This window comes from Ictalurus punctatus, chromosome 25, assembly GCF_001660625.3.
Source record: "Ictalurus punctatus breed USDA103 chromosome 25, Coco_2.0, whole genome shotgun sequence".
NCBI classification, from domain to species: domain Eukaryota; kingdom Metazoa; phylum Chordata; class Actinopteri; order Siluriformes; family Ictaluridae; genus Ictalurus; species Ictalurus punctatus.
The window spans coordinates 14,623,225-14,650,736 of record NC_030440.2 but is presented as its reverse complement, the minus strand read 5'-3'; the positions used below and the strand labels follow the sequence as shown (position 1 = coordinate 14,650,736).

The window sequence follows — 27,512 nt, the reverse complement described above, 5'->3', positions numbered from 1 at the left end:
GAAGAACTAGATATCTGGGTTTATAGACAACCTATAATCAAAACCATCCAGTCTTTGGTTGGATTGAACATGATTTGTCTGAGCTAATCGCTTCAAAAGACAAAATACAGGGTGTTCCAAACATTTCCATACATAGGGGGAAAAAAACTTCGGAAATTTTTCATTCTTAGTTTATATCAGATAGCCTTTAAGAATGCATTTGACAAAAGAAGATCGTATTGAAATCATTCTCATGGATGGATCGGGAAGCTATCGCAAGGTTGCGATGGGCTCTAACAGGAAACATAGCAAGCATATCACACACGATACTGTTGCCAAAATTATTAACAAACTCAAAAAGACTGGAAGTGTTGCGAAAACCAGCGAAAGCACAACCACCGTGGTGCTGGTAAAAATAATCCCCTATGTATGAAGAGTTTTGGGGGACTCTGTAGTTCTTTGTCCATACTCTTCCACTAATCTGCAGCAATGTTTCCTCTCATGAGGCTTGACTGTAGCAGTGTAGAATCATAGGTGGGACAAAAATGTAATAACCAATCATTTCACGTCATATTTCCCCTCCCCCTCCTTGCATCATTAAGCAAAACGTCTGAGATGCTCATGTGGGTTGCACAAACTTTAGTCTCCTCTCCACCCAGTCTGTAATGAAACACTTTGATTCACTGTTTTTTTCCTACCAGAGGCATAAAAAAGTACTAGAACTGTATCTAAATCATCATACCGTAAATTACTAACAGAGATAGCAGATACAAGGTGACATTGCTATAAAAGCAATACTGTTTGTTTACTGCGTTTCAGTTTCTTTCAGTAGTTTGATCGCTTTTCACTCTGGCACGGAATCGTTCACAGAAAATGTCATGTTTTCTTTAATTCCATAAACTGTAAACCACTGATCTGGAATTACTAATGTATCTGTGATGTTTCTGCCTTCGGGCTCTAATGCTGTATAAGTGTAGAAATTTGTATCCATTTTCTTCAGGCTTGTATGCCTGGCCTCCTTTATTCATAATCAATAGTTTACTTTCAGATATTTCGTATTAGAAATCTCCCAAAACACTACAGAGATGAAGCTAGCACTGATAGTGCATGTGCTTGAGAGACATTAAGAAAACCGAATCGATGAGTCATCTATGAATCTAAGAGAATATTAAGATAGTAAACCAGTGATGAATATTTGCATCTGCCGTTCTGCATCATTTTTGCCCTGAAAAGAGCAGATGTGTGAGTAAGACTCATCTCAATAAGCTGGGGGATTTTTTTTTTATTATTATTATTTTTATTTTTTATTTTCCAGCCTGCAATGTTTTCAGAGTAGGCTTCAGTCAGCGTTGCTCCCAGAAAGCTAACATATTCAAAACCTCTATCCAAATTCAAAACCCACCTCAGTCACACAACCTTCATTATGAAGTGCACTTCTGAAGCAGATTCACTTCAAGGAGCTTTTGAGTGTCACATGAAAACCTGCACTATGAAAAGGAATCAACAGAAAAATCAAAAAGCCTGAAAAGAAAATGTGAGTTTAAGGTCAGCCAATTAGCAGCTGCTGGGTCGATATCAGCCATGTTGAGCTCTCTGACTTGTGAGCAGTAATGGCAATCTGAGAGCAATCGGTTTGACCTCTAAGCATCACAGAGCTCTTTAGACATTTTTGGATGTTTGATCCAAGCAGACGCTATTGCAGCATTTATCATGGGACAATAAATGCTATTTTAGGAATTAGTATCAGTGCGTGGGACTGTTTTTTAATCCCATTCCTGCCTGCTCCCAAAGAAATTCTGACCAGTCCTGCTGATCAATCCTACATACTCCTACTCTAGTATGTATTGTAGTTTTTACCTGCCCATGAGCTTTTCTGACGAACATACAGTAGTTGGTTCTGTTTCTCCAAATACAAACAAAATACTCATTAAACAAGACTGGAAAAAACAGGCAAGGTATTTTTAATCTTAAAATGTCCAGTACAAGTGAGCCTGTACCAATGATAATCTCGGATTCTTGTTCTTGGCTGGCAGGAGTGGAACCTGTTCTAGTCTTCTGCTGTTGTAGCTCATCCACCTCACGGTGCGACGTTGTACTTTCTGAGATGCTTTTCTGATCACCACGGAGTGGTTATTTGAATCACTATAGCCTTCCTGTCAGCTCAAAACAGTCTGGCCATTCTCCTCTGACCTCTCTCATTAAGAAGCTGCTTCTGCACATAGAACTGCTGCTCACTGGATGTTAGGCTTGTGATATTGTGTGAAATGTGCCATCATCCAATTGTGCCCCTGTAGTTAGGGAGCTATTGCAGAATGACGGTAATATCACCTCTGGCTCTGAAGGGGGAAAAGAAGGGAAGAAGGGGTAGTGGCCAGAAATCTGTAATGCGTGTCATGTACATTTTACATCATTACAGTGGAAAAATAGCAAAAACTGGTTACAAGTCTGCTGTAGCTGCAATCGCTAGCATTAGCGTTTAGTTTTTTTGTTTTGTTTTGTTTAATTAGCCATCAACAATGTCAGGAACTTTGCTCATTATAAGATGTTTTGTTGCTCTGCTCTGAAGTCAGAGAGCAGGGTAGTAAGGTTCGTATAGGATTACAAAATCGGTCAAAAGGAAACACATATTAGGAAATACAACACACTTCGGATGGAGATCTGCTTCTGCATGGGCTCTTTAGTTTCCTCCCACCTACCAAAAACACACCAGTAGGTGGAATAGTGACTAGGGGTACGTTTACATGACGAGGATGGACTAAAAATGGAAAGGTTTTTCATTTGCGTTTTTGAAACGTTTCATGTAAACGAACAGTTTTCCGTTTTTAGTTGAAAACATTGTCATGTAAACGGCCCCTAAATTGTCCCTAGAGGTGTAAGAGTGTGTGAATGTGTTTGTTCATGGTGCCTAGTGATGGGCAATGTCCCTGCCCATGATAAAGCAGTCACTGACCATAAATAAATAAATCTCTGGGAATTTGCTCACACTCAGATGAAAACCCTAAGGCCCACTAAAGCTGTGTTGGGGAATTTTCCCCAAGTGCTTCTCTAGAAGTAAGACTATGGCATGAGGCAACAGAGTAAAATGCCTCTGCACACAGTGTTTGCTCCCTCAGGCAGGAGTGCTCATTCTACAACCATCATGAACAGATGAAAGGAGAGAAGCCTGCTGTCGTTGGTGCTGGAATGATTATCGAGAGTAGCACAGGACCGCACCGGTGGTGGCCACAGAGTTTGCACTGCCTACAGTTACAGTTCATGGAAAGGTTGGTTCACTGTTACTGAAAATGAAAGCAAATAAAAATGGAAATGCTGACATAAGTTATGGAACACTTTTGGGGAAAGAGTAAAAATAAACTCATTGAGTACCACTTGTAAAAGATGGAGTTACCGGATTGCCAGGATATTGTTGACCAAAGGCAATTATTTGGCTGACTGACACTTGAAATGCTGCTGTCTGCAATGCAATTGGACATCAGCGCAGTCAAGTACAGGCCAGATCCAGAACATTTTGACTGTAGTGGCTAAGGTGGGAGACACTATATGGCCAAAAGTACTGTATGTGGACACCTGACCATCACACCCATATGTGGGCCATTCACAAACTGTTGGCACAGAGCAGGAAGCACAAAAATGTCTTTGTATGCCTTAGCATTAAGATTTCCCTTTAGTGAAATTACACAGCTGAACCCAAACCTGTTCCAGCGTGACAATTCATTTAACTCAAAAAAATTTTGAGGAAACTAATTACCCCGAAATTTTCAAGTTGATAAATCAATGTCTTTAAGCCAAATACACTTAAATATAACAAGTTTGAGTTAATTTTTTGTTAAATTTAAGTGTATTTGGCTTAAAGAAGTTGATTTATCAGCTTAAAAATTTTGAGGTAATTAGTTTCCTCAAATTATTTGAGTTAAATGAACTATCCGATTTTACAGTGTGGTCTGCATCAGCATTCAGGTTACAGTTGGCCTGAGTCTCTGTTGTGCAGAGATATTATAAGCTTTACTCTGTAATAGACTATATTGATGCAAGTGCTGAAAATGTTAATTTGCCGGTGGCTAAATCTCTACCAGTTGAATGAGCAAACAGTTGTAGGAAGAACAAAGAGAGCAACAACTCCATACGAAGTGATTTCTAGTACTTAGGAGTCACAAAGCAGTCCGTCAGACTGCAAACAGTATAATCCTGCAAGCTGAAGAAGCCTAACTTGCTATAATAATAGTGATGCACAGTAATAGCAGTAATAACAGAGCAGTGCATGTCACTGTGAGCAACACAAGTCATTGATCACCCTTAAAGGTATGAGCTGGATAGTCATATACACCACCACACACACATACAGAGAGTCCTGTGCATATCTGAATTCTACTGGGAAATGAATGTGCTAAATATAGTCACTTATGCAATGCTTTCTTTGTAATTATTTAACGGCAACCAGATTTCATTATAAATGTGTATGAATTTGACTGAATGAGGGCAGCATGTTCAATATTGTTTATTTTATTCCAAGTAAGAAAAGATACGAATAATAGTTTTGTCCCCAAAGTTAACCTTATCCTTGATAACTTTTCATACTGTATGTGAATTGTTAAAAATGTTCAACATCTTGCAAGAACAATGTCAAACAATGCGATTGGTTGAAATCGTTACCTTAATTGCGGATGGAGGTTTCACAAAATCGTGGTCTGTAAAAATCTATAAAATCTGAAGCAGTGATAGGCTAAAATAGAGCAACACCTGTTTAATAAGCACACAATGAAATAGTTGTGGGAAAAAATGTTTTTATGTTAATTCATACTAATTGTATAAGATCCACAGTATGTCAGATTTATTTTTTATTTTTTTTCAAATTCACCCTTTAGATTAGGAGTTATGGACGTCTACCAATTGGTTGAGTTGCCCATTTAAGGTAACAGGAGAAGCGCCTATTGAGCACAATGAACCAGTAGTATGGTTTTAATTTTACAAATACAAATTTAATACATTTTGATTTGATCTGTAGTTTGTAAGGAATTCAAACCCTGCACTGATCCTGGGTACAGACTTGAGTATTCAGTTGAAGTGTAAAAATGTCCAACAGATCCGTTCCAACTTTGACGGAACATGACTTTTAGAGTAAAGCTGTTCGTTCTGTATCCTGCCATCTGAAGTCTTATTAATCCTCCCGAGCACTGATTTATAGTGGCACTTCTCATAGAGGTCTCTCTCCACATGTTGGCAGCTACCTTCCTATTCAATAACGTGACATTTCAGTTTAGCGCTGCTTCAGCCCCCAGATTAGGGCCGATCATCATTTTGGTTCCTCTGGCGAGCCCATTTCTTTTTTTTTTTTCTGATTCATTGAAATGCAAACGAATATTGAAATGAATTGCGTTCATTAACTCTGAGCCACATCATGATGAGTTTTATTCAGTCGCTGCCCCCTTTGTCCTGGAGCCATTAACAATATCGACATTTGTGGCAAACAAGTCTTCGTGCCTCAGGGACATCTCTGGGTGATATCATGGAAGCTCCCAGTGGTTTCAGAGTAAATTCCTTTCTCCATGAATAATTTTTTTTAATATGCTCCTAGGGACTGGGAGGCAGACACTGAGGGTGCTCATACTGCCTAATTATTATTTTTTAAATATTAATCACACTTAAAAGTGTTTATTAAATTAAATTTGTGATCCAAACAATTAGGCAGCAGATAGCCTTGAAATTGTTTTTAGTCATATACACTTTGAGATGCTGTCACTGAACACTTAATTCAACGTGCTTAACCAGCACAGCTAACGGGCCCTTTTTGGCAGCAAATGACCGTTGAAATACTAAATTGAGGTATTATTGCAAAAATTGGCCCATCATTGCAAAAATGACTCTGGCATTTCTGGGAAACTGCATTTTCCTGCTTGGTGTGAATCCCAGAGGTTTTATTCTGTATGATAGTTTAGAGCTGTGGTTTATGAGCTTATATTTGGTATTGTACAGTATGTATGTAGGCAGGATGTATGCTTATTGCACTGGTACAAACCTTAATTTTGCCATTAGTGATGGTTAGATTATGTAGGAATTTACACACCTAAAGATGTAATAAATATTATAAGAAACAATGTCATAAAAATCTCATAGTGCTTAATTTACTAAATATTTTGGGATTTGTTTGGCTGCAAACCCTGGGTTTTGAGAACCCTTGAAATAGTAAAATTACTTTTAGACCTGTGTGGAATAACAACTACTTTTCTAGTTTCTTTACATTGCATTTAAAAAAGAAGAAATGATGTAAACCAAAATCCTTGGTAAAAATATACAACTACAATTCCAAAAAAGTTGGGACGCTGTGTAAAATGTAAATATAAACCGAATGCAATGATTTGCAAATCTCACAAACCTATATGTTATTCAGACTAGAACATAGAAAACATAAAATATTTAAACTGAGGTAATGTACCATTTTAAGGAAAAAAATAAGGTCATTTTGAATTTGATGGCCGCAACACTGTTCCAGCCGTTTGTTGAAACGGTACCAATTTTTGGATACGTGTTGCGACCATCAAATACAAAATGACCTTATTTTTTACTTAAAATGGTACATTTCCTCACTTTAAACGTTTGATAAGTTTTCTGTGTTTTCTAGTATTCTCATTTTATTGCTCAGGTTTATTTCGAAAAAGAAATTTCTCATCTAATGAACATCACTTTGAAAGGAGATAATAAAAAAGTGTTAAAATAACTCATAAGATGTCAAGGTGACCTTCAGGTTGTTTCACAAGTTCCTGTTTTCGGATCATTTCATTTCCAGAAACTACTTAAGAGCAAAGGAGTGAATTCTTCATAATGTTTGCTAAAATTAGTGCCATGCTTTTGTACATCCATGTGTGCCAACATGGGGAGGCTTTTTTTTTTTCCCCGTTAGTGTTGCTGAAGCTTCGCTGTGAGTACAGGTCATAGAGCGAGCGGTCGGAAGGACAGTTGTGCCTAGAAGATAATGAACAACATTTTTCATGTTCAGCTGTATGCTCTGACAGCAGCTACAGAAAGTCTCCATGGAGTAAAAAAACCCTGCACTTAAACACATCGTCTGTATCACAACACAAGGGGAACGACGCTGGAAATCATGAGCATGGTGCGTGACAAATGGCGTGTGTAGCCTCAAATGTCAGACATGCGTCATCCGCAGTGGAGTGTCAGTGCCGAGCGCAGGCCAAATCGCCCTGACAGCTCTGGAGTTGTCTGCATTTTTCCCGCAGCCTCTAATTGGCCGCATGTACTGTAAATGCACGTCCTTGCTGTGCTTCAGCGGCACGTTGTGCAGAGCTTGAAGAGTTGCGTCTCTTTTTCTTTAAGCTGTTTATCTCGATGCGTCATTTTTTTTGTAACAAGTGCATGCTTTTTTGTCACTTTTGCTTAAATGGTGTCCTCCAACAATGTCAACATCAAAAACGAGCGGCTGAAAGTATTAGCTCAGTACGTTCAAAATCATTTCTTTCCTTCTGGGTAATCAGAAAATATTACTGTCAGAACTAGTTTAGGAGTTGTTGTTGTTTTGTTTTTTTTTGAAAGGTTAGCATTTCTGAAATACATTTTCTAGAAGAGAGCGTGAAGATGCTTTTAAGCTTTGAAATGCCATTTGTGGATTAAAGACATATGTTTTTATCTAACAGCTCTGGGAAGTGTGGAATAAAACAAAATGGGGAGTGAGGTTATAGGAAAATAATCAATGACAGGGTGGTGAGACCCCAAAGTTGATCACGTTTCAGTAACTGCACAGCCTGAAATGTTTTATTCCACTTATACCACAGCAGTTTGATGATTTTTATTTACTGAAGAATGGCAAGTCATATGTTTCATACATTTATAATTACATAAAGCAGCGATAAACAGTTGTTCCTCACCAGCCTCTATATTTCTCGTTCTCTTTTTCTGACTGTGTCATGGTAGCACCCAAATCAGTGCTGAGCTACATTACCCATCAGCCCCAGCACTTCCCATGTCTCACTGATCACTCAAATCTGTTCTGGTTTCTAAGTGTTTCATTGGCTACGTTTACATACACATCAAATTCCGTTTAAGGTCTATATTCAGGTTGTTGCCATATTCTGAATACGATGTTTATATGCGTACAGGCATCAGAATATTCCTGTATATATGGTTGTTATAAGTATACCCGAGTTGCCATTCCTAAATACAGAGCCTACAGCTAAGCATCTGTTGGCACCCACAATTCCTTGCAAACTGAGCGTGCGCATGCATCTCCTTTCTATGGATTTTCTGAATAAGGTGTTTACATGCAACACATTTCTGATTAAAACAGGCACATTCCAGGGGTGCGAATCAGAATATTGTCTTAATCTGTATCGGGCAATCGGATGGCGGCGTTTGCACGACTCGATACTAATTAGAATATTGCCAAATTCCAACTAATATCAGAATATTCATGTGCATTTAAACATAGCCATTGTCAAGTTTTTGTTGTAGTGTCCGTGTGTAGCTGAGTGTATCATGGTTTTGCTCATATTCTGACTGTTTTGCCTTGTATCTCCTGTTCAGGTTTATGTTTCTTGCTTGCACTGTTTTGGTTATTTGTTTGCACTTTCTTTAATTAAAAAAATAAAATAAAATAAAATCTGCACTTGCATCTACTGCCTCAATATATTTATGACAGACTGTTACACTTGAGACTCCTTCCAAATGTTTAATCTCTCCTTACAGAAAGCTTCGACATATCAGTGATTAGAGTCAAAATACACTTTTTTTTTTTTAAACAATAGCATATTGGACCGAGTGCATTAACTTAAACCTATATTAATGCCACTAGAACTGCAGTCAGACTGCTGTTACAGAAAATAAATCAACACGTTCTCATCTTTTCACCTTAGCACCACCACTTAAAAACTGAGAATTCTTTGCACTAGATTTAGTTTCCGATTACAACGAAATATTAATTAGTGTGTAATTATATAGTGTCAGACTGAATATCCGCAGTAGAGCAAAACTGTACGTGAAGTGTCACAAACGATTGGACGTTCCACTTTATTCAGTAAAGAAAAAAAAAACATGATAATATCATAACTCTATAATAAGTTTTAATGATTTGTCTATGTTACCTACAGCAGACATTCTTGAACCTTTTGCAGCAAGGGACCCGTAAGAAACAATAGGAAGCACATTATTATGTGCATATCTCACGTTGTTGGCTGGATGTTAGGGCAGTGACGGATCCCAACAGATCTAAACTGCCTACACCTTTCTGTTCTTTCATCGACCTGACTACATTTCTTCTCTTTCATCCTCCCTAGCAATCCTCTTTCACTGCTTTTGTACCGATTTTTTTTTTGTCTCTGTGATGTTTAGCTCTGTTCAGCTACTTTCTTTCATGATTTTATAATGTACTGTACTGTCCTTTCTCCTGTCTAATCATTTCTGCTCCATTATGTGGGTTTACAGAAACGTTGTCATGAGGCTTTCAATAGTGAACGTACATCAGGGAAGGACACAGCCAGGAGTATGTCAGTATTCGGTTTAGCTCGTCGTTCAACAGTGCACGGTGAGCTCGATGAGCTACTGTATATGTAATTGCGTTTCTGCGACGTTCTGCGACGGTGGATTATTACTTATCGTTGTGGTTGTGGAATGCGAAATTGGCTCGTGAGCAAGAAGATAAGATTGCTAATTCAGAAAGCGAGAAATGTACATATATTGTACATACCGATGCGTAGAATTTGTATACATTTTCAGAAAAGTGCAGCAGCAGAAAATGTCTCGTTTTTTTTTTTTTTTTTTTTTTTGCATGGTAAATGGGAAAAAAAAATAAAGCGTGTGAGGGAAAAAGAAAAAAAAAAAAATTCTTGTGGCAGATACTCACCATCAAAAGCTTTCTGAAATGGCCTGTGGGAAACTGGTGTTTTGCCGACGATGACTGGCTTCTCAGAGGTCGCACAAATGTTTGATGGAAATAAACACAATAGTCAAAGGAGGTGCAATGCAAATCAGACAAACACAGCCTTTGTTCTTCAGATGTTTTGTGCAGCAGCTTGCTGAGTACTTAGACTTAGACGTAACACCGGCCCAGAGATCTGGCAAACATTAAACAAAACCATGGGAGCTGAGTATTTTCTCTCAAGCACTGTGCTTAATAATCAGGGGTGGGCAAATGATAAATTCATTAGCTAGGCCACCTGGTAAGTAAAAGCTCCAGTTTGTAAGCTAGTTAATTAACTGAGTGTATTAATTCATTCTAAGGAAAACAAACAACTTTAGGATTTATAATTCTTTAATAATAAAGTTTCTGAAGTAGCACATCATGGTTGCGCTTTTGATAAAGTCAGCATTTCTGTCCTTATATCACGTGTAAGTCTGATCTAGCCTGACTGAGCATGGCTAGCATCTTTATTTTCTCTCAGTAGGTTTAAGGTGGGTGGAGGGGGTGGAGACTTAGTGGTTAGCACGTTACCCTCACAGATCTTTTGGTTGGGGGCTCGAATCCCGGCTTCGCCCTGTGTGCTTGAAGCTTGCATGGTCTCCCTGTGCTTCGGGGGTTTCCTTCGGGTACTCCGGTTTCCTCCCCTAGTCCAAAGACATGCATTGTAGGCTGATTACAGACGATCTGAAAATGCCAGTGTGTGAATACAGTAGGTGTGTGATAATGCCCTATGATGGGTTGGCATACCGTCCCAGGTGTCTCCCACCTTGTGTCTCGAATTCCCTGGGATAGGCGCCAGGCTCCATGTGATCCAGTGTAGGATAAGCGATATGGAAAATGGATGGATGGATGGATGTTTAAGGTGACTATGTGTCATAAGAAGGAGAGTTATACAGTAGGGCAGCTTTGCGCTGAACTGTTTCTACATACCTATATGTCATCAGTCATCCATGCACACTGATTAATCTGCCTAGTAAAAATGATTCTTCATACAGATCTCACCAGGTTCGGATTCAGAAAGAAGCATTATAATTACAGCATTAATGTGTGTCACAACACAACATAATTAAGTTTAAACATACATGCCAAATGAAATATTGCACATACAACTGCACTTTACACCACATCCCGTTGTTGTCAGTCAGAAGTAAATTCAGTTTTCAAGGAAATTCTGTTGTATGTTCTTTTTCTTTTGTCTGCTGGGAATGAACAATAAAAATAAATGCCTAAAAATGCCTAAAATACAAGATCTGCTTGTCCTTGTGCCTGGGCTGCTGATTTGTTCATCACTGTAATATAAATTTCTGCACATTAACCATGATCAAGATTCCTCTGATTCCTGTAGTATGCTCAGGACGTTGCTTTTTAGGAGAAGTGTCCAGGATTATTGATGGCTCTTCCTGATTAGTGTTCACTCTTCAGCTCCTACCATATGCCATGTACACTACAGCTCGCTCGCTCTTGTTTGAATTCAGCATGGAGTGTACTCTCTGTTCAGCCTTCCACATCTGATTGATTGGCTTTTGTCTCACTGATTAGAATGAGCTCTTATACCCACACACAAGAATAAATACAGGTAGAGAAAGACAGAGACTGACTCTTGGTTAAAAAAAATAAATAAAAAATCAAGGACTGGATGCTGAAGTGTGAAATCAGCCCTCTTTACCATGTACTGCATCTCCAATACAGAAATGCTTCATTTCTTCAGTTAAGGACTAATCAGTGAGAAACTGGCTTGGACAGTAAGAGACAGTCCACTGTGTGTAATACATATGTCTTGTTTCTATTCATTACCAGTAAAAGATGCAGACATCTAAAAAATGCTTTTCAGTCATTACTCTGGGGAATAAACACACTATTATATTGGTAAAAAAAAAAAAAAAAAAAAAAAAAAGATACCATATTGATAGTACGACAACAGAACTCCAAACTGCATGATTTTCAAGTTTTGATAAAAGTAGCTTTCTTTACATACAGCCTGAAAAAATCTAGCCTAATCCCTTAATCACCTGACAGAACAATCAAAATTAAAAATCAGATTAAAACAGATGGATAATCTGGAATAATCTGCATGTCACCTTTGGAATTTGATTACTTTAATATCATTGTGTATACAGTGGGGTCCATAAGCCCGAGACCACAAATGAAAATGCTTATTTTATGCATATTTTATACAAAATACTTTTTTAACTTAATACAACATTTCTCATTACAAATTATCAGCAATAACTTGAGCGAAAATTAGAATCTTAGATTGTTTTTTTGTTTGTTTGGTTTTTTTTTTCATGAATTTCAGAATTCCTTAGTATTTGGTAGAGTATGTCCCACTTTTGCTTTAATGACAGTGTGCATTCGAGCTGGTATGGACTCCACAAGTTTGTGTAAAACCTGACGATCCTGACAATGTTAGATTAAATCCTTCAGAGTGTTATTTGAACGTGTGCTTCGATAGAAGGGATAAGAGTTAATATACCACACATAGTGACCTAAAAATAGAATAGTGCAGAATACTGAAGATAGTGAACATTTCCCTTTATTGTTTATCCATCCATCCTCTATACCGCTTATCCTTTTCAGGGTCACGGGGAACCTATCCCAGGAAGCATTGGGCGGGGTAACAAGGCGGGGTACACCCTGGACAGGGCGCCAATCCATCGCAGGGCACAATCACACACCCATTCATACACCAGACACGCCAATCAGCCTACCATGCATGTCTTTGGACTGGGGGAGGAAACCGGAGTACCTGGAGGAAACCCCCTGCAGCACGGGGAGAACATGCAAACTCCGCACACACAGGGGCACGGTGGGAATCGAACCCCCAACCCTGGAGGTGTGAGGCGAACGTGCTAACTACTAAGCCACCGTGTGCCCCCTTTACTGTTTATATCTTTCAAAATTCTAAAACTTTGTTTCTTTCCAGTTTTAAATGAAACTGGATTTCCAGTGTGGTTTTAGAACTTTGGACCCCACTGTATGTTCTGAGTGTGTATTTGCCTCACAATGCTCTCTGATTAACACACACAGCCTGATTTACTAAAAGTTGGCATGCAGAAAATGTGCAGTCTGATTGACAAACATTTTTTTTTCCAGTTCTGGGTTTAATGAATGAATGAATTTATTTATTTATTGGTGGGGGAGACCACAGAGATTTTGTTAGTGCTATGACATACTTCACAAAGGATACACATATGAAACAAAACAGAGGAAATGCAACAGACCTAAGACACCACATTAAAAAAAAAACACAAAAAAAAATATTAAAATATTAACAGTAATAACAATAACAGTCCACAACACCAAATTCAAATGAGCAAAGTAACACGTTTTGCATCTTCATCCTAACGAATGTAGAATGTTGGACGTTTTTACCTAAAAGTGCAAAATACAGGCCCAGGTGAAATGATTAAGTGCAGCCTGACAATCACTTCAGGAACAATGATTGCGAGTTTAAGATAATACCAATAATGTTCAGGTATTACATTTCTGGAGGCCTGTTTTCGCCATTTAACATGTCTTGAAGTCATGTATTAGTACTCGGAAATCATGGCTTAATAGTACAAATAAATAAATAAAAGCATACATTTTGGATGTGCTAACAATGCTGGACGATGCCATGCATGATTTCAAGATGACTGAGAAAGCTCTGTAGCAAGGATAACGTTATGATATCCATATATCAAGGCTTGAAAATCTTGAAGTAGATACTTTGAGGAGTATATTATTTATCTTTATTCTATGTATTATTTCATGCTGAAGCTGTCAAATCTGCTGTTCCCAACCATATTGTTGAATCTAATTGCTTGAGTATTATCTGATAAAGCTGTCACATTGTGTGAATGTGTCACACAGAAGCAGGAAGAACAGGGCCTCAGGGGCCATATTAGTGATAATGGGGACGTCCTGTCTTCAACCAGAGCACTCAATGCCAGTCTATGGAAAAGACCTTCAAGTCTGTTCACCCGTTGCCTTCCATTGCACCCAAGTCTCAGTGCACTAGCTTCTTTGTGGATTCTGCCGGCAAGCTCGGTGTATGGCAAAAGCTTCTCTCTCAGTTCAACACTCACAACATACTCAGTAACAATGTATAAAATTACAGGACTTGGTGGCATTCATTGTTTAAAAATAAGGTTAAATTTCTCAAAAGGTTGCATACTATTATTGAGCTCCATTATGCCCATATTTAAGGTCACCCTACTGTGATTGGTCAAATTGTGTAACGCGCCGTGAAGGAGAAATAATATGCGTAAAATATGCATAAATTGGGGGAAAATAATATTCGATTAAATCATTTGTGATCATATGTTTTCTTTTTCTATTTTTAATGAGTCTGTAAATGAGCAATTATTTTTAGTTAATTTTGCATTTAAAGCTTTTGCTTTTTTTTTAATGCGGCTGCAATGAAGTGATGAAAAGCAACTTTCGTTAGAATTTTTTTTTTTTAACTAGACTAATGAAGAGCATTAAATATTTATTTATTTATTTATTACTTTTAGGAGGCTCTAATGATTTTTTATTTTTTTTTTAAGCTCCGTAAATCTCGTCTAGCAGGTATGGTTTCATTTTATTTTCACTACGCTTCTTAAATGTCATGGAAATGCTGACCTGCATAAATTAATGTTATTTTGTTTACCTTTCATTCTGCTCTACACCTCTGAATGCCTCTGAAAGCGGTCTAATGCACCTCACACCGGCAGACAAATTTTCCCCTAATAAAGGTTTTCATTGCGTCATGAAGGGCTTAAGTGTCAATATTTCACAGCCAGGTTTCTCAGACCGAGTTGGTTTCTGTTGAATCTGTTAAGGGAAACAGATGGTAAAACATCAGCCATCTTTTAAGCCGTCTGCTTTATGAAATGATTAGTGAGGCAGCATGGAGAGGTGCCAAAGCAACTGGAGAGAACGCACAGGATTCAGGTGTGTGAAGGGAAAAAAGTGCTCTGCAATTACACTGAAAAAACAAAGCCAGCTCCAAAGGTGTCTTCTGTGTCATCAAGTGCTGCAAGCCTCGGCAAAACATTAAAGCGTCGTGCACAGAGGGGGGGCACTGCAAAGTGGAGAATTTACACCAAAATACAAAACGTGCCCACCTAGGCTGCATGATAAGGGTGGGGAAATGTCTTAATTAGCCATATCCTTCTTAATAACTTTGCCCATGTGAGGCGTGCCAGCGGTGTTCCATGTCAGCAGAGCTGTGTTTATTATGATAGATGATGCAGGGATTGTGTGCAGGATACACTCGCTTGCCAGATGTACACTAGCACTGGCTCATGGTTTAGGAGAGACAACAGGAGACAAGTCCCAAAGGGGTGGTCACCAGCTGGTCAGCGCTGAACCCCAGACATCAGGTGCTGATTAACTCTGCTCTGCTCACTAGCTAGTAATAGATGCCCCATTGACCTAGAGCATGTCCTTATATTTTACAGCAATATGATGTAAAATGTGCTGCAACACCATAGAGCATTGAGGACAAAAATTGCCCCCCATTAATTAAAATAATGAAACCAACTTCATTCCTAGATTGTTTGGTGAGAACATTTTTCACTAGTTTAGTCCAATTCCCCCCCCACCGTGCTTGCATGGGAAAACCTTTAACGTGATTAATTCTATTTTAAACCATTTCCAATTGAATTGTCAAGGATTTTACAGAAAACAGAGAAACGTTAACGTCAATTAAGGGCTTATATCACTACAGTAAAGGAGTGAACATATGATAAAAGCTGTTTTTTTGTGTGATTCTTACATCCTGTCTGATTTGCACACACACACAAAAAAAAGATGGGTCTTTGGGTTAATATAGAAAAATAAAAAATTACTAATAAAGATTACTTATCCCTGCAGAACAAAATGTACTTATAGTGTTCTTGTAAATCAATGTTTCCTTTCAATGGCTTTAAAACATTTTAAGTAATATTTGATTATATCAAAGAGTAGTAAAAATCGGTACAAAATAGTGCATGTAGAAATTTCAGAAATTGGTATTCACCTTATTCTGTGCCTTGCTATTTTATAAATCTAAAAGCATTTTAAGCACAAGTACCATGAGTAATATTGCCCTATTATTAATTAGTAGCTAACACTTATCCTGTTCGGTATTCTGACTTTTCTCTAATAAAAGTACACCTGTATGACATTCATGTGGAGGCAGGTGGTAAGAGCGAGCCATTTATTAACAGCCCAAATAAGCAGACAAACTTGTGGTTAAAAAAGGTGCAGGAGTCAAACAGGCAACCCCAACATGGAATAACCAAGAAAGACTCAACCACCCAGAAACATGCAAAGGAACAGCAAAACCTCGTAAAACTAGGTGGTGCATGAGCTGGAATAAGTAGACAAAGGTAAATGAGGGTTAACAGGAAACAGGTGAGTTCAATAAACAGATGAGCGAGATCATGTCTGCAACGGACTAGATTGTGGATTTGTGGTGGCTCCTTAATTGGTACTGGATTTGGATGTGACACTACATAAGAAAAACAGTGATTTGATCTAAGAAAAGTCTAACAAAGCACATCCAACAAATTCCTAACCAGTTAGGGAACACTCACACTTTGAAAAAAAAATGGTGAAATGTTAAAAAAGCAATAAATAAATAAATAACATGAAATTTAACTCTGGTGCATGTATCGACCTTTGCATTATCACCAGTATGATTAATTCAAATTAGCTATAGAGGTATGTCTTATCCAGCTCCCTGGTTCAGTAGGTAGTGAATCAGTATATCATGCACAGGAGTTGGGGCACTGGTAAGGACCCTGGCTCACTACACTTTGGGACACCTAGAACTGAATTTCCAGTGACATGACTATGTACTCGCGTTGTAAAATGTCACCAAAAATGAAAAATATTAAAGTTTTATATGTCTTATAAATTTGTTAGCTTAATCACACGCGGATCATAGGCAAGCTAAGTGGATAAAAAAATCATTAAAGTCTTAAAAGTCCTTAGACTCAAACAAACCGTATATAGAAAGTCAAATAAAGTTAAAAATCACTAACGTAAGTAATCATTTGAGAGCGGTTCGATTCCCGGCCCACATGACTCCACATACCGAAGTTATGGCAGCTCTGCTACCATCGGTGTGTGTGTGAATGAGACACAGTGTAAAGCGCTTTGGATAAAAGTTCTATATAAGTGCGCCATTTACAACCCTTAAAATGGCCGACTCTGATCAGTGGACTGGCTACTGAACTAGGGAGCTGATTGTGACACAGAGTAGGTATTAATAGTATGTCAGGTAATCATGCTCTAAGGACCCTTTCAGATTTCATTAAACACTCCGATGAGACACATTCAAATAAATTACCTAGGTCATATCAACATGAATACAAACTTTTGAGCATGCTGAGATAAACGTATATGTTGTTTTTGCCAGTTTAATATAGGTAAATCTTGTTTTGTAGATAAATAAGTTTTGTTACCCAGTATTTAAGAGGCTTGCAAACTTTTGCCAGCAAATCTATCTCATTTTTCATCAGTAAACTTCAGTAGGTTTTAATAGTACATTTTTAAGGTCAGAATTGTTTGAACAGAATCTCTGCCATATAAAGATTATTGTTAAAAAAGGACTGTTTGAACAGAAAGTTTCATGCATTATTCTGAAGAATCATTCTGACTCAAGCAGAGTGTAAGTGTTAACCGGAGCTACAGTACAGGCTGATGATGATTCATTTGTGGCATGAAGTGATGTCCAATTATGTCAAGATTGTCTGCAGACTTGTTTTTCTCTCACTACGTGTGTGAACTTAGTCATACTGACACCTTAAAGTGACTCACACAATGTGTTTGCCACTGAAGCCAATTCACACGCTTTTTTAACACATGCTCTGGTTAAACATCATCTAACATTATGACATGAGTTTCTCACATTTAATATCCAGCCATTATCGGTAGATAATCTGTAGCCTGGGCATTTGGGAAAAACAGATTTTGGGTCCAGGTTTTTATTGGTTGGGTTTTTTTGTTGTTGTTGTTTTTTTTTGTACTTGCTCGGCAGACAAGTATGTTCAACAACCAGAGAAAGAAAAACCAACCCTACTCCAAAACCTAACACACTTCACGGTGGTAGGAAACACGTACCAATCCCACCACCTGCTGCACTACACACAGTGGCTGAGGTGTGACGAAACCGACAAATGAAACTGGGAGAAATAAAGTTCATCACAAAGCCTTTTTAAACAGTCCCCTCTAAAACTATTGGAACAGCAAGGCCGATTTATTCTTTGTGTTATACACCAAAGACATTTGGGTTTGAGATCAAAAGATGGATAGGAGAAAAGCATTTAGGATTTCAGCTGTTATTTCCTGGTATTTACATCTAGATGTGTTAAACAACATATCGACTTAATATGTTGTTCATGTGATATGTTTTGGATCATTGTCTTGCTGCATGATAAAGTTCCTCCTGATTAATTTGGATGCATTTCTCTGGAAATTGGCAAAAAAAAAAAAAAGTTCCTGTAAACTTCTGAATTCATTCTGCTGCTACCATCATGAGTTACATCATCAATAACGATTAATAACGATTCCAGAAGCAGCCATGCATGCCCAAGCCATGACAGTACCTCCACCATGTTTCACAGATGAGCTTGTATGTTTTGGACCATGAGCAGATCCTTTCTTTCTCCACACTTTGGCCTTTCCGTCACTTTGGTAGAGGTTAATCTTGATTCCAGAACTTTAGTGGTTCATCTCTATTTTTCTTTGCGAATTCCAATCTGGCTTTCCGATCCTTACTGCTGATGAGTGGTTTGCATCTTGTGGTATGGCCTCTATATTTCTGCTCTCAAAGTCTTCTTCGAACGGTGGATTGTGATACCTTCACCCCTGCCCTGTGGAGGTTCTTGGTGATATCACTGACTGTTGTTTTGGGATTTTTCTTCACAGCTCTCACAATGTTTCTGTCATCAACTGTTGTTGTTTTCCTTGGCTGACCCATTCGGTGTCTGTTGTTCAGTTTTTTCTTTCTTTTTCTGGACATTCCAAATTGTTGTATTGCCTCTGCACAATGTTTGTGCAATGCGTGATTGATTTTCTCTCTTTTCTCAGCTTCCAAGTGGTTTGCTTTTCTCCCATAGACAGTGCTCTGATCTTCATGTTGGACTATCCTTTTTAACAAGAAATGCAGTCTTCACAAGTGAAACTGAAGGCTAAATCCAAGAGTAGATGTTCAGAGCTATTTTATTTATTTTATTGTTTGAACAGTCAATCTAACAGGACACACCTGAGTAACAAGAAACACCTGTCAGTCACATGTTCCAATATTTTACTTTCTTCTCATATATTTTCAAACTCATAATCATCTTTTGATCTCAAACCCAAATGTCTTCAATCTACAGCAAAAACAAATGAACAACAAAAACAAAAACAAATGAAAGATTCAAATAATATCTTTTACGTGAAATGCAAGGACAGAACACCATAGCTCATAGCCGAAACATTGGCCGAAACTTGCTGACGTTTTTGTCGAGAGTGCAAACATGGTGTGTGCATGCTACATGGACTGCTTTTTTTTTTTTCTTTAGGACCAAGCTTCACTCTTACATTTAGCATCCATGAAATTTCAAATTCAAAAAATAAAAACAAGAAGCTGAATTTGCTGATTGCTGATCTCAGTTCTACCTGAAAAGACCCTGCCACTTAAGTAAACACAACAAAAAGCACAAGATCGACCTCAAATGCAGTACTGTACATAATCTTAAAATGATCCCAGTAGGCTTGCTTGCTAGATTGAAACTTGAAGAGAAAAGTTATGAAGGATAAAATACTTGACATGAAGGACATCATAATTTCGAATAGTGAATTTACAAACGATAAGGACTGCTCACTTTGCAGAAAAACGGAAGAAAAAAAAAAGCTGAAATAGGCTTTCAAATGTAGACACTGAACAGTTATAACAGTATTGGTACTCAAGGCCAGTTTAGAGAGATAACAGGCTATAGAAAGCAAGTGGGCCCTCAGAAGGCATTAGCATTAGCTATGCTGTTCCCAATGGCACTGGGTACAGCTTCATTGGGAATAAGACCTGACATTTTTTTCTACTTGCCTCAGATGTACCACAGCTTGTTGAACCAAGAAGCTGGCCTTGTCGCTTTTAATTTGCAAGCTATCTGTGCTCTTGCGGTACGATGGCGAGTCTCTCATTTCGGCCCCAATTAACCCTCATGTTCTGGTCACTACTTAGAAATAGATGTGTCAGTGACCTGGGCTGAATGTCAAAATGGCCTAAACATGATCTCCGTAGTTTAAATATGGCTTTTAAAAGGTTTTTTTTTTTTTTTTTTTTTTTTCATGTCCTTAACAGAAACTGAAGCAAGCATATGAACTTCCATGATGGAAAAAAAAATACCATTGTTTCTGTAAAATACAAGTGTAGGCGTGAGGTGGAGAACGCAAGGGCAAATAAAGTATGTTTTGGTTATTTTGATAGGTTGTGTTTCTGTTATTTATTTATTTATTTTTGTTAATTGTTATGATGAAAAAAGGGAATGTGCTGATTCTTCTATAGTGTGTTTACATGTTTCACAATTGTATGTATATTCCCAATAAATATATCTGTACAAAAAAAAAATACATATATGTATATAGGTGCACTATGTATTTTTTTTTTCTTACCAGAAAGCTCAACAGGTTGAAACTAGAGGTCTGTATATGGAAATTATTGCAGACTTGTACAAATAGCAGAAAATATTGTTGGCAGAATTTAATATCTATGTGAGCAGGATTTAAAAAACAGTCCTGCATACATCTCTAGTTGAGACCAAGTATGAACTCATGTGATGTAGCTGAGGTTGAGGAACTGTCAGAACCAGAACTTACACACCAGGCTGACCATGCTGCCGTTTCTATTGTTTCTGTGGTAGGGTTTAATATTAAATAAAAATGTAAAAAATAAATAAATAAATAAAAACTTAGGGTTTAAATCCAAATACAGATTATGGATATTTGTAGCTCTAAAACATATACATATACAGAGAGTCATTGCATAACACCTCTAATAGAGGATATAAATGCACAAACTATAGAACTGGAATGGCAAACAGTTGTGGAAGTACCCAGTCACCAGACAAAGTGAGCTAACAATGACAGGAAGCTGCGACAAAACAACGATAGACTGTGATGCAAAATATGATGGATCAACAGGGACAGAATCAGGGCGGACGTGACAGTTCTACGTTTAGTAGAAATTTTAAGTGTGCCTTCTAGCACAAATCGGAAAATTCCTCATCAGCAGCTCGTGAGCTGTGCAACACCAAACGAATGTAACAGCAAAAGGAACGTGACTGCAGCTACACGTGGTTCATTCCAGTGACAGCATGACAGCATCTCCCTGGTTTCTTGCTATAGAATATCTGATTGTGTTTTCTTTATCCTGTGCACTAGTTAATGACCTGGACTAATATTTAATCTTATTTGTTTCTGTTACAGATTAGCATTTTGGAAAGACAAATATTTGACTTTCTTGGTTACCAGTGGGCGCCGATCCTCACGAACTTCATCCACATCATCACAGTGATTCTGGGCCTGTTTGGGACGGTGCAGTTCAGGCCGCGATACGTCACTGGGGTGAGTTTAGACATTGTAGAGACATTAATATTCTTACTAAACCAAAACAGCAGTCAGTAACAAGAACTATATAGATTTTACCTCTTATAAAGAAACACTGATTATCTTTTTTTAATTATTCCATCCATCACTCTGTCCAAAAAGTCTTATTCAGCACCGTTAAATGCTAAAACCTTGTTATTACCGTAATGAGAATTAATAAATAATTAATAAATAATAATAATAATAATAATAATAATAATAATAATAATAATAATAATAAACTTGTTGGACCCTATGTTCTTACGAATTGGGGTTTTTCAAGGGTTCTTTAAGGGTTCAATTAAGGGTTCTTAGCTTCCTAAAGGGTTCTACTTGAAATCCTTTCTGATAAGGAAACACTCTGTTGTAAAAACTTTTCTCCAAAGACAGACAGCCAAAGAACCCTTCAGAAAAAAAGGTTAAATTATTTTTTAAAGTATATTTTCAATATCAAACGCTGTACTCTCAGAATGTATCTCGCCCTTTTGAAAAAAAAAAAAAAAAGACAGCTCTATTTCTGCTCTATTTTCATTAACGTGTCCTCCATATCTGTGTTCAGCTATGAAGCTGCTGATATGGTGACTGTATCCGATGGCACATCACTGAGCACAATCATTCATTTTCAGCAGGATGAGAATCAAAGTCCTGATAATGTGCGATGTGTGATGTCTGGCTGAAATTAAGCCCCTTGTTATGACAGCATGTCAGTAAAATGAGGTATAACGGTCGTTTAAAACCCAAGCGTTTTTTTTTTTCCAGCCTGTGTACTGCTGCGAGATATCGATGTTCTGAAGGACAAGGTTATCATACTCAGGCTCTGTCAGCTTACTAATATAAAACAGATTTCTTTTTCTGCCTCCAGCCTCAGTTCAGAAGCATCCTGACTGGGGGGTTGTGTGATCATAAACTAGCATGTCTGGTAGGTATTTTGTGATAAGGAAATCTGAAATAGTTTTACTGTTATTGGGTTTGGGAATCAATGTCATATCATGCTCTATCCAATATCTCAGAGACCTCTTTCGTTTTTTTTCTCCACACAGGAGACTGTAAAAAGTTATTGCAAATTTTTTTTTACAACAATTATCAGCTGACCCTGAATTTAAAAATGAACAGTAAACGTAACTAGATCTTCGGTAGCAGGTAACTAGATAGGTTACATTAAGTAGCCATTTTAATTACATGTAGCTCTTTGTGTCAGAACAATATTGTGGTTTCTCTACAAGTAATTGTCATGGTATTAACGAGACACCTATGTATATAATGTACTATCCGCTAGCTTCAAAAAATCTGTTAAACAAGATGGAACTTGGAACGTAATAGCCATTTCTCCAGAATTTAAACTGTAACCCCGTAAGTGAAAAACAATCACAAATAACTTACTTTAAATACATATTACAAATTGCTGTTTTTTTGGGTTTTTTTTTTAACTTTACATTTGAACATAACTCCCCAGCTAACAAGGAATGTTATCAGAATATCAGAAAACCTTTTAACAAAAAAAAAAAAAAAAAACATTCCTGCAACGCTCTGAAAACCTCAGGAGGCAATGAGTTCTGGCTTCACAAGAACCTTTCAGAGTTAGTTAAAACTCACATTGTAGAAACCGTGTGTTGACCTTCCTTCAACATTTACATTGCATTTATATTTATTCACTTAGCAGACGCTTTTATTCAAAGCGACTTACAAATGAGAAAAACTGAAAGTAATGTCATTTGAACATTTATAGACCTTACCTTCTATAAAATGTTTTTTTTTCTTTTCTTTTTTTTTTCTTCAAAACTCCTAACACATTGTTCATTTCTAGGAATTGTAAGAACCATTCAGAAAACTTTCTGCTACTTTAAAATGATTAGATCTGTTAGGTCTGTGGTTCCCATCTCCTGTCTCCAATTACAGTGAAATTTGACAGAATGTGCTGCATTTCTGACTCACCCATAATCACAAAAAAAAGAAAGAAAAAAAAAAAGGAAAAAAAAAAAAAAAAAACCTCTGAGATTGGTGAGATTGTCATATTTTCTATTTTCCAGTTCTGAAAATCACAGACTTCTAAGTATGTATGACAACCAGAAGTAAAGTTTTAGCATTTTAAAGTCTGGTTAGTCCCAAATGTGAACAAAGAGAAGAAATTGCATTTAAGGATTAATTTCCCATTTCCCATTGAAAGACACAAACCCAATGATTTTATAAAAGCAGTCGCTATTTATGATTTAATTTGCATTAAATTAAACATGACAATGAAAACTATGCCAATCTTGTATAGCTTTATAAAATAAAGCCTTTATAAAATGGCTTAGAACTACAGTTAGCTTTAGGACAGCAATTGCCATGAACAATTCTGCACTCAAGTCTTCTGGTTATGAATTTCCTGGTTACACAATTGCGCTTTTTGATTATGTAGTACACAGTTATAGAAGTGAATTATTTATAATCACACTATAGGGTGTCACCCAGATGAGAATGGCTTCCATTTTGAGTCTGGTTCCTCTCAAGGTTTCTTCCTCATGTCGTCTCAGGGAGTTTTTCCTTGCCACCTTTGTCTCTGGCTTGCTCATTGGGGATAAATTTACGAATTTAAGATTTATATCATGAGTTTATTAATCCATTATGAAGTACTTTAATAAGAGTCCATAATAACTCTTATGTCATCTCTAATGTCATTTTGGTGAAATATATTTATTATTTCTTAAAGTTAAGATGTCCGAGTAAGGTGCAATCCTCCTATTAAAGGAAAGACAATGAATATAAATATTAAACACAGAATAAAACGATTGAGGTTGTTGTGATGTTTTCAGTGATTCTGTGCTAATTTGTTGGTTCTATATTTTCGTTATTGCCGTGAGACGCTAGCAGTTGTGTTGCTCAGACGTCACAGCATAACATTTCTAGCACAGGTGTTTAACAGGAGAAAACAATTCAGCGATCTCAGAGATAAGGGATAACCATCAGGTTTCTCTTCTCTGGTTGCTCCTTAACACAAAAGAGCAAGCTTTTCTTTTCTTTTTCTTTTCTTTTTTTTTTTACTAATCATTTCCTAGTGATATTCGACATCATATTAATAAGAAATTCATTGTAGGTGTAGTGCAGATATTGGTGCCTTTGCTACATGCTATTGTTTCGGAATGGAAGGCAGCTATACAACGCAGTTGCACTGAGTTATGGCAGGGATTCGGCTCAGCTAGTAAGCGAACTACGAGATGACGAGAGCAATGGTGTTAGCGAGAAAGTTGAAGCTTTGGAAGCTGATCTGTTTGAGCCGAGTGCACAGAAGAAGCGTGAGAGCTGGGCAGACTACAGGACGACCTAAGCTCTGCTGCATCGCTCTCTTTAGGCAGAGATGAGTCTAGGGTCGGACGACTAAAAAAGTCCACTTTCATTACAAAATAAATGTATGCGATAATATGCACATTTTTTAAGGGTGGATTTCCCCTTTAAATCTTAGTTTAAAATTTCCCAACCCAAATTATTCAATGCCTGGATTGTACGATTATCATAACTGAATTTTTCATCCCTGTTCCACTCCTAGTCCTGACGGCAACTCAGAGTTGAAAGAGATAAAAACGATTTTTTGTTCAGCCTGTACCTTTATCACTCTGAGTTTGAAATATAAACAGACTGCATGAAAAACTATCCAGAACCTCACGACCTTCTCCATCTGAACCTCCTTCATGTGAATGTGAAATTCACTGTTCTAATTGAAGTCAATGGTTCAGCTCAGCTTTTCTCCCATCTTAAGATCCGTGGGAGGCTCTTTATTATCTGGCCCTGTGTGAAAGCTGCAGCTTCGATATGTTAACTGTGTTTGGTTTTGATATGGAGTCATGTCACACCCTCTAGCCTCGGTATTGTGGACCCCTAGTGCGATGTGTAAATGAGAAAACTCTTTTCAGCACCTGAGACTTTTCCAAGGCCATCGTCGATAAAATCCCAGCTTAGTCTGGTGCATTATGGCACTATAAAGCTACGCGGCATCCATCTTAGTCATGTTCTCAAGGTTTGCTGGGATTGATTTGCTGTTACTGCGCTTTCTTAATGCCGCTGGTTTCTAATTCTCTTAACGTCTTTTTTTGCACTGAGTCAAATTGACTTGTTCCTTTTGAGGCATTCACACAACAGTTGTATTGGGAAGAAAACATCTCCGACATGTGCCAGTCTCGAAAACAACACTCTTGCACTCTGAGTGGTTTGAATCAAACCAGCATTGATATTTTCTTGCTTGTTGTGTGCTAAAATGATTGCTAAGATTCTGGTCCAGATTTGCAAAGATGTTGGCTCACAGGTAACTCAAATTGATTTTTACCTATCTGTCTACTTACTTTTCATTTCAGACACATCAGCTACATATGATTTGATCTAAAGAGTACACCCGGCTTAACACTATAGCCAATACTCACGAGAATAAGTGTGTTGCTATTCTAAAAGATTTACTCAGCACTTTCAGAATTGCCATTTCCTCCTCATGGACACTGTGTTTTAACAGCCTCAGAATCTATCTATCTATCTATCTATCTATCTATCTATCTATTTATTTATTTATTTATTTATTTATTTACGCCATCCCTGCTCTGGTGATGATTTTGCAATCACGTTTGACGCATTGTCTCTGATTCATATCGTGACGTTTTGAAAGCTTCAGCACGCACAGCAGAGAACACATGTGCTGAACACACTCCTACACAGCCTCTCGGGTTTAGCCGGCAAAAGCAGATCTCAGATCTGTGGAGGACGGGTTTGAGGTGTATGGTGTCCTACTCATGCTTTTGCAAACCAGTGAATCACTTATATATATATATAATATTAGAATCACTTATATATATATATATATATATATATATATATATATATATATATATATATATATTATATACTAGGTTTATCTAACTTGTTAACGTTCCAGGTTTGATCTTAAGCCTTATTTGGACTGGATTTGAGTGAGGTAATATCCCTGGGATTTTAGTCATGGCGAATCCATCATGTGAGTAATTTTTACAGACGGCTCGCGTTTGTTACGATTATGCCATATTTTACCTTCTATAAAAAGATCTGTAGAACTAACCCCGGGCAATGTACTATATCCCATTCGAATTGACGTAGTGGTAAAAATTCCTTTATATCCTTTAGTAAAAGAGAATTTGCAGTTTTTCTTTTGTATACCGACACTCCAGGAAGTGCTTTTTTCTTCTTCTTCCTACAGATAGAAAACAAAGTATTGGACGAGTTTAAAAACGCAGAACAATAAACTGTAGATGTCGTTTAGAAAAGGGGGGGGGTGCTATGTTACATAAATCTTTGTGAGTTCCTAGCACAGGTTTATCCTGCATCATGTAACGGCGGTCTAAAACTATTTCTAACTCCACCATTTCCTTAGGGTGGTTGCTCGCAGTGGATGCGTGACACAGAGAACTTGTATGTATAATATACTTTACTTTCCGTTTATCACGGAGCAAAATAAGTCAAATGTCAAGCATAAGAATTAAGTTACTTACGCATAAGTAAGTTTTAAAATACAACATAATTCGAATAAATACGGTAAACATGATGACTAGGGTGAATACGGTCAGAAGACTGATTGGGACTTCTTCACTTCAGTTCTATATTCAAAAATGAACGGTTATTCAAATTAGATATCTAATGTTACATAAAGGGGGGTTGTTGTTATATAATAGAGAGGCATATATTCTAAATAGCATTTTATTATACAATCAAACAAAGCATATAAAGTAATCAATAAATATTATGAACATACATAAAATTATCAGTCCATAAGGGATTTTTTTTTGTATTTGTTGTGGCCAAAAATGCTTGATTTTGCTGCGGCTTTTCTTAAAGATTTTTTCGTGCTTTTCAGGAATTTGCGAAATTGCAATTGCACGAAATAGGTTTGCACGCTCTTTTGCAGTGATATTTGTTGGTAAATGAGACCTTAGAGCTGTACTCACATGAATCGAAGAGGACTTTGGCTGAATGTGCGTTGTGATGATGTCACATGACTCTGCGGAAAATCTGCGGTCATTTTGAAAAAATCGAAAGCTCCTCCGAATAATTGCGGAAT

The 27,512-nt window shown here is 37.4% G+C and overlaps 1 protein-coding gene across 1 annotated transcript in view; it reads left to right on the top strand.

The window, feature by feature from the left end:
- nkain2 (sodium/potassium transporting ATPase interacting 2) overlaps nt 1-27,512 on the top strand; it is a 196,366-nt gene that overhangs the window by 56,879 nt on the left and 111,975 nt on the right. Inside the window, exon 3 of the mRNA XM_017455451.3 lies at nt 21,305-21,442. Within this exon, the coding sequence (XP_017310940.1) occupies nt 21,305-21,442 (138 nt within the window). The remainder of the gene's footprint in view (nt 1-21,304; nt 21,443-27,512) is intronic.